Raw genomic sequence first — 25,015 nt, 5'->3', positions numbered from 1 at the left:
CATAAACTTGTTCATATCATAGAAATGGTCATAAGAAATGTTCTGATCTCATGTGTATTATATATCTTATTGAAAATTTGATATTATGATCTTTTGTCATTTATTTTGTTTCTGATCCTAATTTAAGTAGGTTGACTCTTATACAATATGACCACGTCATGTAAACTGTCATCATCCATACCCTATTATGATACACACTTCCTGTTTTTAAGAGAGAAAAACTGGACCTTATTAATGTTAATATATTGAGTGACCCTTTGTGGAATTATGAGTTTGAGGAGTTTCCGTCAAGAGTTACAGCACAATAAGGCGCTTTGGCTGAAAACAGACATGTGGCACACATAAGACCCAAGATCAAGAAAAGGGAGTTGCTGTGTTCTCTCTGAATATGTGGAGACCTTAGAGCTCCTGTGGCTTGGCTGTTCTACACTGGCTTTACTTTTTTCTTAGACAGTGGTTAACAGGGTATTTTCAATGTTGTTCTCAGCGGAAGCCTGTCAGTTTGACTAACGTCTTTATTGTTCAGGCGAATATCTGAACATTGTCTACTGTAGGCAGTGTTTCTAGAAAGAGCTGAGCCATAGACAGGGGTTAAATAGACTGTGATAGCTTATATTTTTGTCATTTAAATGACAGTTTGGCAGTCACAGTGCTTCTTGTTAAGGACATTGTTTTTTGATAGCTTAAGGTTGTACAGGAAACCAGTTGCAACGGTTTCAGCCAACAGTTAGACATATGTTGCTGTTGACTAATGGCTGTTCCTTTTATAGGTGTCATGTTCATTTGAAGCCAGAAAAAAAAAAAGATGTTGCGGAAGAATAAAGTTTTAAACAGACAACTTTTTTCCTTTCATACGACCAGAAAAACATGCAGTGACATTGTACCATACTTTTATTCCTGCACATCTGGCTGTATTTAGCAGGGTGTGGGCTAACTAGCGCCATGTGGCTAAGTGCAGGGTGTTACTGTTCCAACCCAGTATGGCTAGGGCTTTTGAGCCCAGGAACTTTGGAAGAAGCACCAGCAAAACCACAGATTAAAGGACCAGTATGTTCACATGCAGATGTCTCTGGGCATTAAGTTTGTACAATCTGTAAACGTCCATCCGTCTGTCCGTCTGTCCGTCCATCCGTCCGTCCGTCCATCCATCCAACCATTTTCTGAACACCCTCGTCCCTTAGTGGGGTCGGGACTCTGTAAATGTGAACATACAAATATGTTTTATATGCATTTTTTTTTCAGTTTCTAATGTCTGGCCTTCTATATTAGCAGCCAGGTATGTCAGACAAAAGCCCAAAACTTGATATTTGCCATTTGGCCAAATACTACCGTGAGTGATTTTTGGATTTGTGAAGAGACGCTGTGTTTGTGTGTGTGCGCGTGTGCATACTTGTGAATGCATGCATGCGTCTGTGTTCCTATTGGATTCCTCCTTCACTGCTCAAATGCATTTGAAATTAAAATAATATTGTTTGCTTGTGTCAGTGCTAGATTCAAGTGAGAGTGAGAGAGCCATGTTAACAAAGCAGGTATCTGACGTCCTTTAAGCAGTCACAGTTACAACAAAGTTCTGCAAACAACGCCGCACTCCTCTGCTAGCCCTGTTGTTTTTAATGTGCTCATTTGACTTGGTTTGGGTTAAAGAGCAATAAACTCTGGAAACATGTGAAAATTGCCAATCAAGTTCAGCCTTATGTAGATTTTAAGGTGTAAATAATTTTTATTTAGGCAAAATGTTTATCTTCAACAGAAAATGAGAGAAGCATCTCTCAAAATAAAACAAAACAATAGATTTTTTTTGGGTGGAAACAAATCGGTTTTATTACCAATGGCACATTAAAATTACTTCTAGACTTCTCAATAATCTGTTGAAAGAACACTGCATGCTATTACAGTAATCTATATCTTGTTTTAATTCATTTTAAAGCTTTTTTAGTATTTGTGGATGTATTTTCTACAACATGTTTTTCGGCCACGGCATCAACAGGCTAGGGCCGTCCCTGCATATGCATGGCCCATCATGCGGTTTTTCAAGCCAGGCTCCTGATTTCTAAAACTGGCCCGTGAATTGGAGCCCAAAGCTTAATGAGATTATAAAATCAAAAAGTACACCATTCACAGATACCAGAAGTTAAGATTAGTCGGGAAGCCAAAACCAGTCAATACTTCAGATTGTATCAAGACCTCCCTTCTGTTACGCTCCAAATGAATGAATGCAGGCATACCGATAGGACACTATTGTCATTAATCTCTATGTAATATAAGGAAAGTCTAATCCACTCCTGTAGTCTACCTACCAAATTATAATTTTCTACTATTGGGGTCACCTTTGATAATGTCAGAAAAAGACAAGGTCATCTACTACTGTCATAGGGCTTGATTGACTCAATTTATCCGCATGCAAATCACGTCCATGGGGACACAGCATACACTGACCCAATTATGCCAAATACACTTTTGCTCTTTAGTAGTGATGGCACCTTGGGAGAACAAAATGATGAAATGAACAACTGAAACATGGAAAGAGAAGTACCTATGTAAGGAAGAAGGAAACTGGGGCAAGACTTGGAAAGCAAATTAAGATAGAAAGAAAGAGAACAAAAGAACAGAAATGATAAGAATAAATAATTGTGTGAATGTTGTAGAAAACGGATAACAACAACAGAAAAAAGAAAGATGTTGCAAAAGGGAACCAGATGGGTAGTTGAAGAAAAAGGTCTTAGCAAACGGTGCGTTATGCCAGCCAGAGAATGTTTTGAGAGGGACAAGAGAAAGGAATAAAGGCTTCCATTGAGAGCTTTTGATAAATGGCGTGCATTATGTGATGTGTTGGCTTGTTTAATGTAGGGCACCTTTTAATAGTATCTAAATTCTCTCTGAGGTTTTAGCAGTGTTCCTGGAGCATAGTGTGTTTGTGATAAGTGTTATCATTGGTGGAGAGTTAGTCTGACTCAGAAGCAATCTAATGGCTCCCAGAAAGCCATTTGTCCATAGACAGTACTCAGGACAGAAACAACATTTGGTTTGGCCTGTTATGTTTATTCTGTTGTTGTCCTTGCAAAAGTAGGACAATAACAAAGGCCCAAACTTTAACAATCTTTTGTATGTTTAGATTGAGGGGTATATTTTTGCTTTAAGTGAACTACTATGCAGTAGTAACAATTACTGCAGTTCTTATTTTCATACAACCACTCTCCATAAATCTCCATCCAGGTGAGTATAGAGAAAAAGCTGAAATAGTGGCCGAGTTTATGGTAATAATTTTGTCAAAATGCAGGTTGAAATACAAGGAAAGAACATTCTTGCTGTTACAGTAGCTTGCTAAATGTGTTTGTTGACTAAGTAGTTAAGATTGACTTAGTAAGGTGTAGAATGTGGATAAGAGGATATGGATAGTGTAATTTTAAATGTCTAAAATATGTTTGCATATTGAAAAATGTGGTTTTCTCAAATGAGAAATCTATACTGTAATCTATACTGAAAGTACTGTACTTTCTCAGTACTTAACCAACATCTCTTCAGAAATAGCCACATACACTATTACTTTAATATTAAAATAAATGTACAAGTTTTTTTAAACTTTGTTGTCATTTTGTATTTTTATCCTATTTTCATTTCGGTTGTTGTCTTAGTGACCATATTAAGACATGAACCATTTACACATAAAATGTGCTCTCATTAGATTTTGACTATCCAGAGGAATTTTGACCAAGTAAAATATTTCCAGTACACAGGCCCATCGCATTAATCTTTCTTTGAGTCATGCATGCAGTTCACATGCACAAGTGAGAAAAATCTTGGGGTTAAGTAGAGTGCTTGGCAGCTTGAAGGGCCTCTCCCCAACCTCCATTTTGTCCCCCCAAATGTCTTCCCTAGTATTATTCAAACTCAAAGTATGGGAAATACTGAAGACAGATATACTGCAGCAGAGACAACCATGCGCAAGAGTTCATGTGGAGTTGACTATAATTGAAAGCTCAGTATTGATTTGTACAAAGACAGTTGCGGTTTATAGAACGGAGCATTTTCACACATAAAACCAGTCATTTTGTGGTAAGTAAAGATGTGTCTTTTAAATGATGATGTATGTATATTTGGTAAAGTTTAGACGCAGTGGGAGGCAAAAAGCAAGAAAGTTAAAATGAGTATTTTATATGTCAAAGAGCCTAGGTAAGAAAGTGTGGGGTGATTACAGATGTAAGCATTAACTCCACTCTCATCTCAGGAAGACATTCATTAGGGGATGCATGCCTCATTTACCATTTTGTAGGTGTGTGTGTGCATGCTCAGACAACAATGTGGTTGTTGCTTTGTGCATTTCCCTTATCCAGTGCTACATTCATTAAATACGGTTTGTACCGATTTTTAAAATATGTTACTCAAGTGATTGGTCTCTGATGCAATGCAGAATTTTACAGAATTAAATATTTTTGAGAGAAATTGTGATGTCAAAGCCAAATAAAATACACACTTACAAATAAAAAAATGCACTATGTTTATGTATACTTACCTATAATTTATCCATAGCTGCAATTGCTGCTTGTTTTAGCTCTATAACCTCTGGGAAATTCACATTTGTCTTTCTTCCATAAATGTAAAATCTCGTGTCTCAGTTTGTGTTTGCATGCACAGCATAAATGCAGTCAAACATTTTCCAAATTCTCTTTGACCACAGAGATCATATGGAGATGTTGGCAATTCAAATAGCCTTTGGATATCTTCTGCCCCAAAATATCTATATATATATATATAGTATTTGCTTGCAATTTCCTAACAGTCTTTTTTTTTTTAGTTTATTTTTTTTTCCAAAGTCTTAGAAGAGAAAATTCTTAATTTGGTTGTATCATCTTACTGTGGCCTAATTGTCAGCACTCTTTATCTAAAGTGTTTTAATCTCTATTTCCTATGTGACCTAAAAGTAACTATACGACATCTATATGCAATACACAGTGGTAAACAATAAAACGTTTTTTTGTTTTTTTTTCCCCTCCGGTCTGGGTGGGAGTTAATTGCTCCATTTCTGTCAATAAGTGGTCTACTGTGGGTAAAGTTTTTACACTAGCCTGCTAAATGTGTTTGTCGACTAAGTAGTTAAGAAGGACTTAATGAGGTGTAGATCCTTGACAAAAGGATATGGATCATTTTAAACGTCTAAAATGTGTTGCAAACAAATATAGTCATGAGCATTCTTTCTAGAACATAGGTAAAATTGGTCCTACATGCTGGCATTTCTTTGCCTGTTTATTGAGTTCAGAAAACATTAGATAAATCCTGAATAGCAATCAATCAATCAATCAATCAATCAATCAATCAATCAATCAATCAATCAATCAATCAATCAATCAATCAATCAATCAATCAATCAATCAATCAAGTTCATTTGCATAGTACGTTTTAGCAACCAGGAAGTTCAGAGTGCTTTACTTCATAAAAACACAGAAATACAAAGTCATAAATGGCACCATGTAGTTAACAATTGAGAAAACCAGAAACAAACATTGTACTTTGATGAGTGCTATCATCAAAATCATCAGTACACATCAAATAGTTTGGTCAACATTTCATTTATAATGGTTCAAAAGCAAACGGTTGGTTTTTAGTCTAAACTTAAACTCAATGTTTCAACTGTTATGCAGTAGTTTGTTCCAGATTTGTGGTGCATAGAAGCTGACTGCTGCCTCTCTACATTTGGTTCTGGTTCTGGGGATGCAGAGCCAGAACCAAACTTAAAGACTTTTTATATTTTAAAGCCTTGTGATACTCCAGTCACTGCTGTTGTGTAAATGAGCAGCTGGATTGCAACAAAAATGTTACGGTTTAACCAGAGAGCAGCTCTGTGTAAATGGGGCATAATTAGGCCAAAAATCTTCCACAGTGATGTGAAAAACTTATTAATTACTCATTAATTATTGCAAATGCCTGTGACAGCTGTTTCTCCCAAGGGTGGAACAGTTTATTCAGTTTAGTGGACAGTTACATATAGAGCCAGGCTGGCATTCCTTATTATTAATGAATAAATGCTCATTTTAAGCCTTTTAAAAACTGAATTTTGTATTTACATTAAAATGTCTTTAAGGAATGGAAATATTGTGTTACAAAAAAGTAAAAATAAAACTTTTTATTTTTATGGGTCACTGCACTTTGACTTACAATGTCAATTTTTTTCTGTTTTGGACACTCTTTTTTTCTTTTCTTTTTTTTTTTTTTACTTTTTCTCCAGACAGTTATATAGGCTGTATTTTTATGCCAGTCACGGTCATGAATATAGTGCTGGTATAGTACCTTATCAAGGCTCCGTTCAAAGGCTTGAAACTCATTACTGTTCAAGTGAAAATGGCATAGGACTCAGACTTAGCAGTTAGGTGCAAAACTTTTTGATGAGATTCCTGTCAATACTGAAGTAAAACCTCTAGACAAATAGGCTAAATATTACTTTTCATCTTGAGTCTGTTAAACATCCCAAATATAGCCCGGAAAAAAAAAAAAAAAAAAAAAAAAAAAAACCTAGGAACTTGTCACAAAAAAACCGGCTTTTAAAGTCCTTTTTTTAAGAAAAATTTGCTACAACTTATGTTCACTGACATTGTTCAGAGCATGTATCGAAACAAGAGAAATTAGAAATGGGTGGGGTATTTTTGTCAATATATTTTTATGCACCAGGGTGCAGACTAACATTAGAATGCGAACTCTGAAAAGAGAAAATATTAATAAAAAATTATTAGTGGGGCTTTGTTTCATCTGAAATAAAACATGAATCACCCACATCTCAGGAGGTTGTCTTTACCAATATTCTGGGGTAAATAATGAACAGTCTTTAGCCAAAGTAGGAGTTAAGTTTTTACCTCAAAGCATGGTGAATGCTTAGAAGTAGCAAACAGCAGCTGAGAAGCAGTCTTGTTTCTTTTTAATAATGAGTGGGTAAAGCAGAACTGATAAATGCTGTCTAACGAGGCCAGTGCTTAAATTATGCTACACAGATGGGGCAATATGAGCTTAGCATATTAAATCCTTACGTAACGCGAATTCTGAGATTGACTTTAGCTCTTTTAAATGTGGGTTGTTATATTTCTGTTACAGCAAAACTTCACTTCATATGATGCTATTTCTGTAATCAGTGATGGTTTTTTTTGTTGTTTTTTAATGGATGGTTTATGTGTGAGTGCCTCTGAAACTTGTGACTGAAACTTGCAGCGTTTCGGAAAATTCTTAAATGCAGAAAATAAAAAATCGTTTTACAGGAGAGATATCAATTCTGCCGTTTTAAAGTGTGAGCATGCCTCCACATAAAATAAGCTATAATAAATAGTCAAAGTTTTCTCAGCCAAATAAAATCCCATCCAATAACTTTATCCTTTGTGATGTTTTCTGAGCTAAAACGATTTGCTGAACAAAGTGGCTGACTACAAGGCTACATTTTACGGCAATATACCTGTTTTTAAATGTGCCTATTTTTTGTGTTTTTCAGGTTACATGGATGATTTAATGAACAGGTCCATGGTCACCCTTCAGGACACGTTCACTTCAACATGGGGCTTTTTATACACCAGAAATTCCCAGCTCTTTCATGACCTGTACCAGGATTTGAGGGACTACTACCGGAGTGCCAGTGTCAATTTGGAGGAGGTGCTGAATGAATTCTGGACTAAGCTGCTGGAAAAGCTTTTTTACCAAGCAAATAAGCAGAGTTCAATAGGTATGCTATTCCAGCAAATGAAGTCTTATTTTGTGTTGTTTCGAAGTGTGTAATGTGGAGTGCTTTGCATATAGGAAAGAAGCAGGTCTATCAAGCTGCACTATTCATACAAAATCCTTTAAAATGTTGTATCATTACCACTAAAAAATGCACCAGACGGCTTAGAGATACAAGTTTAGGTTATAGAACATTATCTCTTATTATTTGAGACAGCAATGTTCAATCCATCTTTCAAAGATGGAAGAAGGATGGTGCAATTGCAAACCTACACAGGCATGAGAGTCCAACCAAACTGTTGGACTGTAAAAAAAGAAAAAGGACATTAATCAGAGAAGCTCCACAAATCTGGTCTTTGTAAAAGATTGGCTACAAAATGATTGTGGGGGGAAAAAAGCCGCAAGAACTCCTGTTTGTAGTTTACCACAAGCCATAAAGGGAGCACAGCAAATATGAGGAAGAACATCGGATGAGAAAGAGGTAGAATGTTTTATGTAGTCATGTTTTCTTGAGGGTCCTTGAAAAAAAAAAATTACTTAAAATAATTTAATTTTAATCACTTCACAACAGTATGGCACCATGAACTTAAACTGATTGTTTGCTTTTTTTCTGGTTGGAAAAACAAAAATATTTCTTATGATAATGACACAGAACCAAACCATGAACTGGAGCTACCATCGAATACGAAAATTAAGCAATTTAGCATGTTCATCATTTTGTCTTTTTTAAAGTTATTCCAAGGAGTGCATGAAAAACTAAGATGGTGTCAATTTAAATCATGTTCTATGGACTTGATGCATCTTTGTTTTATGTCAAGCTCTACGAACACAGAAAGTTTTACACATGTTTGCCTGTTACAGACGAGGATTACCAGGAGTGTGTATCAAAGAAAATAGAGACACTTCGACTTTTCGGAGAGGCCCCCCATAAAATGACGATACAGGTCACTCGTACGTTTGTGGCGGCTCGTGCATTCCTCCAGGGACTGCAGACCAGTCGAGAAGTGGTGGGCAAAGTCTTACAGGTAAAACTTCCAGCTCTCAAGTCTACAGATCCTACATTAAAGAGTCCTGTTTTCCACGTCTTGGAAGAATATGTTTACTGGTTTTGAGAAAAAGCAATTTCTACATGTTTTTTATAATGCTGTGTTTCGCTTGCTAAATTTTTATTAAGTGTGCTAAAATGCATGTATCTCCTTAGTGATGCTGCTTACAGCTAAGCTCAAACGGACTCACCCATGCAAGTTTTACCACTACTCATGAGCAGTATGAAGCTGTCTCAGATTAATGTTGGTAGAAGCCATAGACTCTATAAAATATGTCTTGCAGTGTGGACCATCAGCCCTTGCAACCCCAGTTAATGTCAACTCTAAACTGAAAAATGTCTCCCGGGGACATAGGGAGGGTTAATGTGTCCCAAGAGAAATGGTTTTCTCTGCACATAACACAAGAGTAAGGTTAAGATTGGAGCAAGACCAAGAAATCATTTCATGGGGGGAGCCATTTTTGATGCCGCAGCTAAAAGGATCTCTTGTCAGGTATTGGATTAGGAGCGTGGTAAGAGAAGTAACCCGAAGAGGAATGCAGACATGCACTTAGCAAAGAAAGGCATGGATTTAACTCATATTGTTGATGAAAAATAAATAAGTAATGTACAAGAAGACAAAAACCAACTGAGACTTCTTAAAGGGAATTTTCTCCATCCTTTCCGATTTCTCTCGGAGATTTGTAGTATTGCTGGCACAGGGAGAAGGTATTTCCAGTGTAAACAGCATAATTAAATTATTTATTGGATCACACTGGATCACTCCTTACTTAAAACTCAAAATTAAAAGAATATGACTTAGACTCGTTTCATGACTTGAGTACCTTGAGGCATTCGAATCAACACGGGACTTTTATGCCTTTGCCTGTAATTTGACTCAGGATTTGGGTGGAATACCTTGAGACATTCTTGTGATTTGCAAAACAATGACATGGGTCCCACCTCTGGTAACAAAAGAAAATAAGTTCAACATTCACTCACTCTGATTAGCTCAAATTATGGATTAGTATTGAGGATTCCTTCTGACTGAAGTTGTAAATACATGTGGGTGTTGAAATGGACAAAAAAATGGACAAAGTCAGGACAGAATTTAAATGTAGCTCTCTCACAGAGGTCTTCAGCAAAACTGACGTAAATCAGCAACTTTTCAATGAACGTGTGCATGACTACGAGAAATGACATCGTTGCGAACAAAATCGGCATAAATGATTATTGCTTGAGGCTGGTTTGATTAGAAAATAAAAGCATGCAGTAAAAGATGATAGTGTCTCTAAAGGAAAATAAAAATAAAGCTTAATTAAGTGGCAGATGGTAAAAATAAACGTTGATTGACAGAAAACGGATCTGAGCCAGAACTCGCAGTCTCTCTTTCCAGTAACGCATTAATTCCACCCTTCCTTTGCTCTAGGTTATGCCAGCTGCTTTGTCCTTAACTTTCTCTGGACTGTTTTATTCCCTCGGGAAGGGGAATGTTGGAAGTAGGCCATGTGCTGCACAGCTGACTCCGGAGGCAAGCGGTCTAGATCGTCTCGCTCTGTAGCGCAGTGAGAATGGGAAGTTTAGATATCTGTGCTAATTACAGAAGAGAGACAAGTACTGAGAAAGTTATAAATACTGAGCTACGGGTCAGACAGAGGTGGGGTAGGAAGCGTTGTAAGGTTGAAACTGAGACATGTAAAGTGCGTCCCTCTTAAAGATACATTAACATTAACTGGATAACTTTCAACCACATCTTATGCAATGTAACCATAGGGAGTATTCAGAAAGAGTCATTTGACAATTGTACCTGTGTGCACCACACGTGTAAATGGAGAAATGTGTGAAAAGGATGCTCAACTTAGAGGATATTCTACTTTTTCTCATTAGAGAATTATCATTCACAGGATAGACAGAGAACTTATACCTTCAATAATTCTAATTTGGTCATAATGTTTGCACTAAAATGATTTTATTGCAACCATTGAACAAGCTTTTTATCTTTTAAAATATACAATGAATTGTATTTATTTCTGGGGCCTCTTGGGGAATTTTAGACACTGTGGGTAAGTAAATATTTTATGTAGCAACTAGGTTTCGGCCAGCATAATATTGTGACTTCGTGGTATTTTGGAAGTGACACAACAATTTTTAAGAGCTAATGAGTCAACGATCTTTTTGCCTTAATTTGGAGCAGCTGGCAAACCGTTCCACAGCTTGCCACATTTAGCTCTGAAATACTGTTACCTTCGGATAAGTGATTCATCGGCCACTGGAAGTTTTTTGCATTAAATTGCATCCTGGCTGAGCACCTCTTTCTGCTCCCCCTCAACTAGTCACAACAAAGATAATCATCTGAGAATTTGGGACTTGTGTGGAGTTCCACACAACCCATTGCATGGCATTCTTTCCTTTTCATACACATTGAATGTTTTCCATGACATTTGTTTGTCTTCTTTAACTGAAAAGTGAGACACTGTTTTCAGTGCAAAGAGACTCACAAAAAGAGAAATCAGCAATAAGGCCTTTTTTTTTTTTTTGGCTGAATGTAGATTTCTTTGGGGCTCGGACCCCAGCAGAAAGACGTCTATGCTAAGACTCGCCACCAGCTTAGGGCGAAGATTAGGATCTTCTTCCCCCGGGGCCCTGGTGGTGGAGTGGAGACCGGAAAGGAGAGGAGCCTGAAAATCCTGGGAGTGTGAGAGTGGAGATGGGGTGGAGACAGGTTGAAGCCGACCCGGGAAGCAGAAGGATCTGTGGATGACGAGGTTTATAAGGGGATTCTTGAGCGATGATTGGGTGCGGCAGAGACAAAGTAATTGGATGATGCAAGTGAGGCTGGAGAACGTCTCCCGGCTTGAATTTGCACCTAGGCTTAATTTCTCCACCAGCTGAGCAAAGCACAGAAAAATGTGGGGGGAGGGCCAGCACTAGTTAACTTTGTGCACCGTAAAGTTAACTAGTGTCCTTGTAGGACAAGAACATTAAATGACACAGAAAATTCTAGTTATCCCATCACTTTCTTTCCCATCTCTTTAAAAGGATCTTAAGCCATAGTTTGAAATTGCTGCTGCTTAAGATTGGAGCATAACTTGCTACTGATAACCAACTCATCAAGTACACAGAACAAGTATTTTTAGGATTATATACCAAAGCTTTACCATCATTTGTGTTTTAAAGGTCATGTTTAATCCACATTTATGTCAGCAAAAATGATATGAACCTTAGTTGAGCTCACATTGCTTGTTTCATCCTATCGTGTCTTTTTGGTATTCTGCCCAGTCGTTGCTGTATACTCAACTAACTCTTCTGCTCACTTAAAAGCAATCATCTGACTCATCCTTAGCTAATGAGGGCAACGGTATGGATGGAAAAATGGGGAGGAAAAAAAGGAGTGAAGGAATGAGGATGTGACTCATCTGTCATATGAGTTGAAATTGTGTATGGAAATGTGTTCTTTTTTTTTCTTTTCTGTTTCCCTTGCACTTTATGTTGCCTCTTTAGCACAAATGACATTTTACTTCCACTTATTCAGATTTAAGAAAATCTAGATTAATTGCCTAACATGGCAAGTCAATCTTTTTTCAGTTACAGTACCTTAGATACTTCTATGGAAAGTTGACTTAAGCACATTCCATATTTTGCAGAACCATCAAAGCGTCTTTGTCTTTTCTCGCTATCATACATTATTGCCCTATTTTTACTCCAGATTTGATCAAATGTGGCTTTAACTGGGACTTTACGACTGGAGGAGGAGTTTCCAGTAAAAGCATCAAGCTGGCCCAGATGTCAGCTTAGAAGAGCTTTGTATGCGTAGCTGGGCTCATTCCACCTCTCTCCTTCTTTCTCCCTCTTGCGCACAGACACACACACTCCATACTTCTTGAGGTTTTGTATGCATAGCTGTACTCTCTTGTGAACAGAGCTTACTGGTATTAACCCAGTTTCACTTTTCACGCACGAAGGCCTCTTCCCCTTTGGGAATGGCCTTGTGGAATAGGAAGAGAAATGCAGGAGGCAGGGAGGACAGAGTGGGGGGCTGAGAACACTTGTATCAATGTCAGGGTCTTTTCATCACATGTAAAAAAGAAAAAATACATTTTAACTTTGTGGTTTCCAAGGGAACAGTGCTAAGAAGAAACTACGGTGCAAACTCAAAGTTCGCCACAGGAGGTGACTTCCTACTGTTTTGTGGCTGTTACTGCCTCAGCAAAAAAAAAAACATACTCTTCACATTACATAAAATAAAGCTACTTTTGCATAACCCAATTTTTATTTCTCCAGTAGAATAAAAAAGTGTCACAAAAAAAAAAGAGATCAAATGTCCAGGTTCATTAACTTTTGATTTCAGGCTTTCACTTTAGAAAAATGAGACGTGTTTGACAGAACAGTGTTTTTATTTTTGTCATGATGGGACCAAAGTTTATTTTTTCCTTTGCCTGACCACAGGTGCCACTGAGCCAGAAGTGCGTGGGAGCTATTATGAGAATGACTTACTGTCCCCACTGTCGTGGTATGCCCACTGCTAAACCCTGTGCCAACTACTGCAGCAACGTCATGAAGGGCTGCCTCGCCAACCAGGCTGACCTCCATACAGAATGGTCACATCTAGCAGGTCAGAGGACATTCACACGTACTAATACACATTGCGAGGATACTGTAAAAGTACATGTATTCATACAAAGACATTTTTGTGCAAACCTTTTGATTTGGCGTGGAGTGTACTAGTAATACAGCATCTTTTTGCGACTTGACACAACCTTTATATGAAAAACTTAACTGTATATTATGCTGTCGACAATTAATGTCAGCATCAAAGCAAAGTAGAGTTGAATTAATTCCAGCTATCACTAAAATCTGCTTTGCGATGGATTCAGAAGTCTTAACTTGCACAACATCAACACCATCTTTTAGGGGAATATAGACCGTAAGAGAGTCAATGCAACTTCTGAAGTATTTGGTGCAATAAATGGATAACACTGGCAAAACAAATCTGTAAACAATATTATGACATAACTTCTGTTCATTGATTTCCAACATTATATGAAAACCATTGAAGTAATGGGACAAAACATCTTTCACTTTAGCCCGCCTACATTGAATGTCCCATTCTTTTCAAGTTTTTCCATATAACTTTGCAAATCATTAACTAGCAGGTGTGTCCTATAATTGTTTACCTTCCATAGTATGATACTCAAGCACCAAGGATTCAGGTCACCTGCATATCTTCTCATGATGTCGTTTGTTTATTAACACGCTGTGTTAATAAAAGTTGCTGAACAAATGAGCAAAATTTTATACTAAAAAACAAGTTATTCTGTCATTGTTTCTTATTTTTTTAATGCTTTACAGATACAATGATTGAGGTGGGAGAGCGCCGCTTGGATGATGTGGAAAGCATGATCCTTTACCTCCCAAATCAGATATCAGAAGCCATGTTTAGTATGATGGATAACATGGAAACCATCAACAGCAAGGTGAGATTGCACTTTGATTTACACATGGAGATTTAAATGCCTACTAGGCTGCAAAGACTGTTTTTATTACAAATAAAAAATGATGTACTGATCTTCTGCTTACCCGGGTCTGGGTCGCAGGGACAGCCCCATTAGCAAAGGGGCTCAGACGTCCCTCTTCTGTGCCACTTATGCTAGCTCCCGAGAATAACCTTGCAGCAACCCCTATAGCATGACTTGAGGAACGTGGTTGTAAGCCATCTGAAGAGATAAAAAAAAAAACAACTGGACTGAACAATCAAACTCCCCTGGATCTCTGAGCTGTGGCTTGATGGAAAAAAAAAATCTTGTTTACTTTTCAATTCTCAGGACAGAAGCTAAATCGCTTCTTCTGGATCTGAGACTCGACAGACTGTCAAAGTCAAAGAGTAAAATTCAACCAGATATTCCTAGGCATCCTATAGTATGCATAGCAGGGACACTCTCCTTGGTCCTCTTACTTACAAATTGTTAATGTGTCCATGTCTACCACTCTGCAGGTGTGGTCCCAATTCTCGAGATAACTATAGCCCTTGTGTCTACAAATGGGGACCAACCCCACACACGTAAAACTTGTATCATTTCCCACAGTCCTCTAGTTTTGCCTCAGTCCTCGACGGCAGGTCAAAACTGCTGACAAGGAATCGTTTAACTTCTATATTGCAGTGACTTCTGAAGTGGTAATGGAATCACCTTCTCTTGAGTCCTGAGCCCTGCGTCCTCCCAGTTGGAAACATGACTTGTTTCCACTGTGCAGCGTGGCACTGCTCAGTGTGTTTTGGTTTTTCTATTTAGCCCAATTCCATTGTAAAAACGTCCCATTCAATCAAACCCGAACCACACCACTCCTGGATCTCCTTTAGTTGTAAGTTCATAGGACAGAGGCACAGTATGACTCAGTTGGAGCTGCTGGCGTCACACAGCATAGTCCGTTGATTTGGAAACAGAAAAACCTGTTTCACAAGACTCCTATTTTCACCTGCAGACTTCTGTGTTGCTGCTGGAAGGAATATTTACTTGAAAAGTAATTAAAAGTTTTCAAAAGCTTTAAAAATGTCAAATGTGTTTTCTAAAGATGTAAAAATAGCATCATGGATAAAAAGTCTCCACTGCCTGATATATATTGAAGTAGTGTCTTTTATGTCTAGTCTTTCCACAGTCTTTGTTTACATAATACACTAAGCGTCTCTCGCCACATTGACGCTATTGTACTGCTTCTTATATCTAGTTGAAAATGGATGGTTTTGAGTCATGATGCAATCTGCAGGCAAGGCTTTTATTTACAGGCATAATGATGTTTGGGTAGCAGTTCTATATGGCATTCAACAGCAACTGGCAATAGTACAAAACAAACTGACTGAGCTGTTCAGTGAAGTTGGAAATCCAGGTGGATGGCAGGAGGAGAAATCAAAGCTTCCTCTGTTCAGGTTTCCTAAAAGGGCCGGTCTGGCCTGGGATGAACTGTGGCCTGGTGGGAGTGTCTCTCACCTGTGTCAATATGGTAACCACACAGTGTGAGCCTTTGATTCTCATCTCTTTATGAAAGTGCTGTGTTTAAAGTTCAGCGACATTCATTCTGGCATGTAGCTTTATCCCAGCAGTAATGTACTGCAGTATCATTGATTAAATATATTGGAGCATATGGTTTTTAATACAGTTTTTAAAAACCTGTTTGAAATAAATCAAGTAAAATCAAATTTTTTTCCTGTGCATGAAGTTTCAGACATCTTGTTCTCATGTCTCTGTGTTTCAATACATTGTCTAACCTGTATAATCGATGGGGACAAGTAAGACTCAATTAGCTGTGAGTCAGGCTACATATGAAAGCAATGGCTGATTCTTGGGTCATGCAAATAATCAGCGCCATGTGTCAAAAAATAAGATTTGTCTCTACTTCTACCAAAAAACTGTTGCACAATCACTGAGTGCGCTTAATCGCATCAACCTTTACCCTCTCATTAATTTGTCTTCTTTCTGATGTTTTTCCCCACCCTCTTCTTTTCTTCTTATGTTTTCTTGATTCCACCTCCTCCAGCTGTTCCAGGCATGTGGCAGCCTCAGCGAAGGAGGAGCCACCGGCTCCGGATTTGAAGATATTACGAGTAGAAGAAGGGTTGTAGTCGATGACAGGTTGGGAGGGAGTGTCACCAAAATGGCGAAGTCGGTTAGTATTTCTCTAGCTGATTCTAAGCTTCCCTGGCCTGTTCAGATGTGCACATCATTGGAAGTTAAACCCCTTTAGCTTGTGCACTCAGCTTTGCGTGGACAACTATTCAATGATTAGAAGCTGATAAATATTAGATGGGCGAATCAGTCAGAAAATGCACACTGTTGATGACAAGTACTTTATTTTCCTCACCCCTTCTATTTGAGGCTGTTTTGTTACTGTTTCTGTCAATGATCTCATGATCAATTCTGCTTTAGGTGTCAGGCGTCAACATGAAGCTGAGAGAAATTCGACCATATTGGGTTTCCCTACCAAAAGTCCTTTGCAGTGACAGAGTTGCCAGTGGAACAGGGGCTGAGGACAAGTGCTGGAATGGCATGAGTCGTGCCAGGTAACGATGAATGACAAAGGAATTTGTTGTGAAAGCTTAAGTTTTTTTTTTTTTTTTCTTATATATCATTCAGCTTTTTCACAAAAAATGTATATTATGGGGATAATTAGATGTAAATCACTGTGTCGTTATTTCAAAGCTTAGCAATTAGGGTTATTCCCCAGCCAGATTTTTGCCAAAACAAGGAAAATCACTTTTAGCAAAAAAAAAAAAAAAAAGACATTTTAGGAAGGTTGTGATATTTGAAAAGAGGTGGGAAGATATTCCACTTAATTTCACCCCATATTTCTTTTAAGCATAAGATATTTTATTAGTGAGCTTTTTCTTGCTATTTCTGACAATTTTTCTGATATTTATCAAACCCAAAAGAGAGCAAACACCAAGTGCAAATCAACAACTCTTCTCCTTACATCTTGTAAAGTTTAACTGTAAATATGTGTTTTCTAATTGTGTCATGTTTCAATTTTTCCTGTTCTCTACTTCAAGGGTACTCAACAGTCACACAACATATAATTGAGCAAATATTTCTCCATGCAGTGTGCACACTGTGACTTTTATACTTAATTATAACTCTCTTCCTTTTCACTGAAGGAGTTTTGAATATTTTCTAGTAGAGGTTGTTTTTGTGCGTCAAATAAGTTCTCTGTAATTCAATATAATTCAAGTTCGACATTTTTTTTTTAGTTTGTGTAATGATAGAAAAATGTAGTTTGTTCATTAAAGGGAACAAACAAGACAACTTGAGTTTCTTTTAGTGTTTTAATTGCCAACAAGGAAAAGTACACAAAATTGGTATGTCAGTTCACATCTAACAAACAGAAGGATTCTGTTTTCATTCTGAGTCTGTGCAAAGATGCATCAATGGGTGATTTTTGCAGCCTTGAACAAAACACCTGACACAGGTCAGTTTCTTGCCTCATAGACAGGAAATGATAATGAACAAACATTGTTTTCAACAGATGTCTCTAACTTGTGTCCTCAATCACGCTGGGTGAACGGGAGGCTAAAATTGCTCAAATAAAAGCAGAGATTTTCTGGATGCAAACGATGATCAGTTATTCTATCACAGTGACAACATTTTGTAGCTGACTTAGGCTATATTCACACAACAGGTTTGAATGCTCATTTCCAATTATTTGCTTAAACCCGATTTGTTTTCACTTGGTCGTCTACACTCCAAATTAAACCTGACTGCAATGACAGTTCTGTGTGAACGGTTTAAGTCCCTAAAGCGACCCGCACGTGCAGAGGAGGAACGCTGACGTCACACACAAGCGCATTGTTCATGGAGGCAATAGAGGATGGAGCAGCTTATAGATAGATTTTAAAGCCGACTGTGTTAAATTAGCCTTAGGGTCACTACAAAGTCATTAAAATAAGCATATCAAGGTAAAACTGGTAAAGATGTGCTGTGACCATTTATTTACCATGACAATCTTGAAATGCTTACGTTTATCAGGTATCTGCCTGAGGTGATTGGTGATGGCCTAGCCAGTCAGATCAACAACCCTGAAGTGGAGATCGACATCACCAAACCAGACATGAAAATCCGCCAACAAATAATGCAGCTGAAGATCATGACCCATCGGCTGAAGAATGCTCTTAATGGCCAGGATGTGGATTTTCAAGATGCCAGTGAGTATTTTGAAACATAGTTTTTAATACCCTCTTTTTTCCATCCATCACCGTCGTCTGGAAACAAATCTATCTGATCCATGCTGATCTAAGCAGTTGGGCTTTTTATCTATTTCCTTGATATTTTTTAGAAACCTTGTAAAATTAAATTAGAGGGATTGATTCGTTTGTTTTAATTAATGACTTTCAAGGTGAGTGACATGCAACAAAATGTGATTCTTTACCATTTGCATTTACCAAATACATTTTCAACTTCAAATTACAAAATTATTTCATAGTTACGTTTTTCAACATGAAATATCAGTTTGAATTCCAGCGCTTTTAAAAATGACTTGTCAATGATCTTACTAAGAAAGCTTTTAGAAAAGAACTGAATTTGCTATTGAAATTTAAATATGTAATATTGTGCTATCAGGTCATTGCTATAATGATTGTGTGTAGCTCTTACATACATTTTGTTGGTGTGTTGCCTTTTACTCCTAGCCTTTGACTCTCCTTGTTTGTCACAAGTTATTTTCAAACATTCTAATTTGTCATTCTTGTAATTAAGGAGATTGTTTCGTAGCTTTCTCTCAGCCAACTGACTGACACTTCACCACTACTTAAGAGGCAGTGCAGCTACTGTATAATATGACCTGCATTATTATATGTCCAGGTGGTTTTCTTACACTGATACAGAATCATGGACTGGGCACAGCATAAAACGGAAATGACTTATTTGCAAGAGAAAGATTACATTGCAGAGGCTTCTGGGGCTCTGGCTTCTGGAACCAGCATCTGTAAAATAAGGCAAAGACTGTGAGACGGGCGATGACTTACAGTAAACACTCAGATTGCAGAACAGCTTACGGTCTTGTGAGGTGGCACAGTCATTGGCAGGGGCAGAGATTCAACCTGCGCAGACCTTCATACAAGTTTAGTCCAGAGCTGCATAGAGCGAGTGGTTTGTGAGGGCGAAGTCTGAGCAGTGGAAGGTTTGGAGAGCGGACAGGCAGGTAGGTGGTTTTAGAGCTGCCGTGGTTGACTGAGGAGGTAGGTGTCTGGAGGAGATTTGACACAAGGAACTTTGACGAGGTGTTTTGTGAAGTAGCCAGAAATGAGTTCAACCTGGAGAGCACAGAGTAGTGAAGAAATAGGCAGGTGCTCAGGACAGGCAGTTTTTTTAACTGGAAACTACAGATTTTAGTGCCAGCAGTCAGACCCTGGTGGCTTGATTATACCCAGAATAGGCAAACTATCAGGCATCATATAATCCTTCAACATCTCCTTAAGAGCTTTACCTGGTGATTTGATAATTGCAGCCAAGTGTGTCATCTGCAAAAACATCCACCTCGCCCAGTCCCTGAAGGAAAAGTCTCTCAAGCACACGCGCACACACACACACACACACACGCGCACACACACACGCACACACACACACAAGCATAAACGTACAAACTAGATCCTGACATAAACAACTGGAGAAAACTTGCACTTTCCCTGACATCGCATTAATAAACTTTAAACCACAGTAACGGAATGACAAAATCTTTGAAGACTTGGAACTCTAAAGTCTTAGTACTGCATCATACTTTGATATGGGTAACTGGCCCCTGTTTGCTTGTGACATGAACTTCATCAACACCTAAAAAAACTGTGGCTCCTTGGCTTAGGAGAAAATCACATCTATTTACTAGGCTACCAGCTGAGTAGAAAGGTAACACTGTCACTTATCTTATCATTGTGCCAAATTGAAACACAAGGTACTGTATATATGCAACAGTGTCACAGCTGTATAATTATCTTCTCAAATCTTGGTTGATATGCTGCTAATTTTTTATCAAGATAAACTGAAATCATTATCTCTTAATTTATTTGTAAAGTTGTTAATATTTCCAAGACATATGAGACAGCTTTTGTGCATTGTTTAACCTGGAAAATCCATAAGGTAGGCTTTCAAAGAATGCTCTTGTAGCAACGCAACATTAAGAAAATTAAGTGAAAGATGTATTTTCCTATTCTTTGACATATTAGAGAGGGGAACTTAATGTAAAGACATATAAAATGCAATTACCACATGCTAAATAGGCACAGAAACACCCTTTTTTTTTCTTTATAGGTGATGATGTCAGTGGATCAGGAAGTGGCATGTGTGCAGATGACATGTGTTCCCGGGGGCCACGCCTCGTTGCCCCTGTGACCGAACCACCCAGAGTCTATGCCTACCCACCAAGGAACAAGGAAGTCAGAGGTTCAGCGTCACAAAGTCTCCCTTCATTCAGCATCCTCTTGCTTTCACTGCTCATCCTGTTGCTGCGGCGATAATTGGTGGGAGAGTTCTTCTTCCTGGGACTGAGTTTGGGACATGGGGGACTGGAGAGTTTTAACAGACAGGGAGGAAACATTAGGGGTTAGTTACTTTGCCAAAAGTAAGCCAATTAATAGAAACGATAGCAAAAATTACTCAAATGGACCTTCTTTGGTTTTAAAACACAATGGAGTCATGAGTGTTTCTGTGTTTCTGTTCTTCTCCTGTTCTTTATTTGTCGGTATTCTATGACACTGTTAGAGTTGGTCTTTTGGCATCCTCTAATAGTTTGTTTCTAGTCTTTGGGTTCTCTAAAGTAATATTTTCACCCAGGACATTATACGACTGTACAGCTAGCAGTAATTTAGATATTGACATGATGGGAAGAAGAAGACTGGAGCAATGCGGTTGCCTCTACGTGCACATTTGATCTCCACTTTTAATCTGTAGAAATTATTTATTTATTAGAAGTTATCAATAGAGCAATAATTAGACTATTCACACCACTGGTTTAAAAGCAAAAAATACAAACTAGATATTCAAAAGACATCTTTCAGGAAGGATAATCTGAACAACATGACCCATTAGACCTGTTGATGCATTAGGCTTTGCAGTGTTATTACATATAATCTTTTTCTGCGGCGGGATCTGAGCTGATGCCGTCAGCACTTTCTGCCCGTTTATCTCTAATCTGCAATAAAAGTCGTCATAATATTCACACAGACATGTCCTTTCTACACTGGGGAGAAACGTGTCCCGTTTTCCATTCCAATCCATCCACTCCTCCATTTGCTCCCAACACATCCAACTCCAACACCACTCAGTTTCCCCATTCTCCTGCTGGCAGGGTAGCATCAAGCTGAGGTTCCGGTTTAAGCAAAAGCGCTCACCCGACCGGACATAGTCTCAGTTGACAGAGAGTGGAACAGCGTAGTTAGTTAGAAGGCTGCCCTCTTGAGAGAGCAGAAATGTACGCAGAAGCAGAAATACAACTTTCCTGCCCTCACCCTGTTCAGTACTTTTTATCAATGTTCACGGCAGATCAAAGCTGTTGTACACAGTCAGAATTTTAGTGCTGTGGGCTTTATGTTGTGCGTGTAGCAACAATTACAGTCAAGGCAAATCAAGCACATCCTTGAAATTTACTATTGTTTTAATGGCAGACGAAGCGGTGTACATATTTTTTGTTTGTTCTTTTTTTTTTTTTTTGCTTTCTTTTGGAAAATACCAAAATAATTCTCCCACTTATGTATTTCTATCATGACCTGTTTGCCATTTATTTCCATGCAACTTTTCCATATGAGTGCTACTTCTTAGTCTGACTCCTTTCTCCCCCGTTTTTTTTCTTCTTTTTTTTTGCTCATCAAAGACCTATAGAGCTTTCTTCATGCTTCTACATAATGTCGAGGCAAAGATGACAATGACACAGTGCTTTGTTACGTGTCAACCTTCCAGGGAATGTTTTGGGAAAACATTATACCTTTTCCTGATAAGATGCTTGCTAGGGAGAAACCATGCACCACATTTTAATTCAAAGATGTGTTGCAGTTCTCAGTTCAAATGAATTCACATGCAGGATGAGGGACAATGCTTGCATGTATGTATGAGTTCATTGCGTAAATCTGAATGTGTGTACTTGTCTGTGACCGATAAAGCAAAGAGGGGACAAACAAAAGAGCCTGTATAAATCTTGTTTGGATGGCACAGAAAGGAAATCTATTAAAACGTTCTGGTCTATTAAAATGCTCCGGTCTAACAATGTATGACAGAGCGCTGTTAAACTGACAGCAATAGGAGATTAATATAGTCAATTTTTCAAAAATAGCATTTTCAACTACTGCTGTAATAGCTCACATTCTGTATTAATGGCTTCTGTACTGTCAGAATTGCATGTGACAACGAGATTGAAATAGAGGAATTAAATTGATGTGATTTTGAAAATGTGTCACTGCTCCAGATGGGACAGTCCGTGGAAGTTTATGTTAAAAAAAACAATATTCTCTGTGCACCTAGATTTTTGGAAATAATGAAACTCCAAAGTGCATTTCTTTCATGTGATAATAGAAAAGTCTCTTATATAGTCTTCTTTCCTTTTTTTTTTCTTTTATTTTTAGAAAAAAAAAGAGCTCTATTAATGAATGAGTTGTTTCTGTTTGACTGTGTATGTCTTTTTTTTTTTTTTTTGTCCCCGGTTAGAAAATGTGCCTGAGACTGCCTTTGATACTTTGGGGTCAAATTAAAGGTATAAAGAGAGAAATTGTACAATGTTGGTTGGTTAAAAAAAAAAAAAACACAATGTATTTTAACAAAAAACCTGTAGTAACACTGCAAGGGTCTCAGTGTGTGACTGAGAATAAATGTGAACGTCCTAATAAAAGCAAGAAATTACTCTCTGTCATGGTGACATTCCAGCTCAAAGACAACCCTTTGACTTCAGAACGATAGCTTCAATTTCAGTGACTCCCTCACAATGACATTGGCTGAAATTTGCACAACCCCCTCCAAACCTCACCCTTTTTTTTTCAACCATTTTCTGATCTCATTAGTTTGCTCTCCTTGTCCCCCTCCCATTTACCAAAACATGCACTTTTATGAGGCCACAAAATGGTATTGTCTGCACAAAGACATCACAAGGTACTCGATCAATGAGAAAGTCAACACCTTCCAGAAATGACTATTGATTTGGGAATGTGTGTGTATGCAGATAGATGTGGTCCGGCATGCTGAGTCCTGTTTGAGGACGGTGACGGAGTGTAAACATGAAGCTCCAAAGTGTGAAAGGAAGCTTGACAATGGTTTGCACTGATCTCAGGTCAGCATGTATTCTACAACCCTGCCTTGGGTCATCGCTGCTCGGTTCCTTGCAAAAGTATTCATACCCCCTTTTTACCCATTTGTCACTTTACAAACACAAATTAGAATAAATTTGATTTAGATTTTTTTTTTTTTTGTGATGGACCAAAGCAAAGCATCACATTAATGTCAAGTCGAAGGAAAATATTTTCAATGTTTTTTTTTTTGTTTTGTTTTTTTACAAATAAGAATTTGAAAAATCTATGTTTATGAATTCAGCACCAATTTTCAAAATCACATTTTGCTGCAATTGCATCTTTTAAGTAAAATACCTGAGCAAGATTTGTACATCTAAAGACTAAACATCTTTCCAATTTTGTTTCCAACATAGCTCAAGCTCAGTCAGATTGGATGGAGACATGAAGTTTTAAGTTTTGGTACAAAATCTAAATTTGATTTATATCTGGACTTTGAGTAGATCATTCTAATGCTTGAATATTCTTTAATCTAAACCCCTTTGTCCCGTGTTTAGGGTCGTTGTTCTGCTGGAAGGCGACCCTTAGAGCATTGCTCTGCATTTTTTGCACCATTCTTCTTCTGACCAAATTTAAGTAGTTTTCCCAAATTTGCTTAACTGATTTATCCCCACAGCATGATACTGCCACCACCATGTTTCACTGTGTGAATGGTATGTTCACGATGATGCACATTGCCAGTTTTCTATCACACATTGTGGTTTGCATGTTGGCTAGGACGTTCAGTATTGTGCTTACCTGACCAGAGCACACATTTCCACTTGCTCTGTGTGTCCACTACAAGACTTGTGGAAAACTGTGAACTGGATTTAAAGTGGCTGTTTTTCAACAATGGTTTTCTACTTGCCTCTACTGTATGAACACTTTTGCAATGCACAGAAGGTGGCAAAACCACAATGCATACTACCCATCTCAAAACCAATGTCCTTTTTATTTGCGCTGGGAGCTTGAAGAGTGTTTCAAAGTGGTAACCATGTATGGGGAAAAGAAATGTTTTATTTCTGGTTTAGATTTACATTGATTTTATTGTTATCAGAAATTTATTGAGAGTCTGTTTCTATGGTGAAAACAGGTGCCGTAAAGAGATGGAGAAATATCTACAATAACATGTCTCACTTGCTGTTGTACCTGCAATATTGTGTCAATTATATACATTGTAAGATTTTCAACTTCCCTGTGTCTGGTCTCTTCAATCAAGGCTGTGATTTTATGGGTGTCTCTTGAAAATGTAAGTGGAATCATATGAAAAAAACAGGTGCAAGTGCATCGCAATGACTTAAAATACTAAAAAGATACCAAAAAGTCGCATTTGTTTCAGTAATTACATTTTTAAAATGTACACATTTTTTACACTTTGACCTTCCATTCAACTTTCCATTGAAATAACTGAACGCAGCAATTTGAACATCTAACATTTGAAGATAAGTTTTAGGTTTCTTTCTTGAGATTGTGAGTAACTTTCTGCTAGTCACTTTCAACAAAGCAGTCTTTCTATGATGGTG

General features: G+C 37.9%; 1 protein-coding gene across 1 annotated transcript in view; it reads left to right on the top strand.

Annotated features, from left to right (window-relative positions):
* Positions 1 to 24,682, top strand: part of gpc1b (glypican 1b) — a 63,509-nt gene extending 38,827 nt beyond the window's left edge. The window contains exons 4-11 of the mRNA XM_008433799.3: positions 7,466 to 7,693; positions 8,551 to 8,714; positions 13,160 to 13,325; positions 14,063 to 14,187; positions 16,241 to 16,369; positions 16,630 to 16,763; positions 18,223 to 18,398; positions 20,497 to 24,682. Coding sequence (XP_008432021.2) covers positions 7,466 to 7,693; positions 8,551 to 8,714; positions 13,160 to 13,325; positions 14,063 to 14,187; positions 16,241 to 16,369; positions 16,630 to 16,763; positions 18,223 to 18,398; positions 20,497 to 20,702 — 1,328 coding nt within the window. The 3' untranslated portion in view covers positions 20,703 to 24,682. The remainder of the gene's footprint in view (positions 1 to 7,465; positions 7,694 to 8,550; positions 8,715 to 13,159; positions 13,326 to 14,062; positions 14,188 to 16,240; positions 16,370 to 16,629; positions 16,764 to 18,222; positions 18,399 to 20,496) is intronic.
* The last annotated feature ends 333 nt before the right edge of the window (positions 24,683 to 25,015 follow it).

Source organism: Poecilia reticulata, chromosome 17 (assembly GCF_904066995.2).
Source record: "Poecilia reticulata chromosome 17, P_reticulata-male-v2, whole genome shotgun sequence".
Classification (NCBI taxonomy): domain Eukaryota; kingdom Metazoa; phylum Chordata; class Actinopteri; order Cyprinodontiformes; family Poeciliidae; genus Poecilia; species Poecilia reticulata.
The sequence above is the reverse complement of the archived record's forward strand: the minus strand, read 5'-3'. Positions and strand labels throughout refer to the sequence as shown.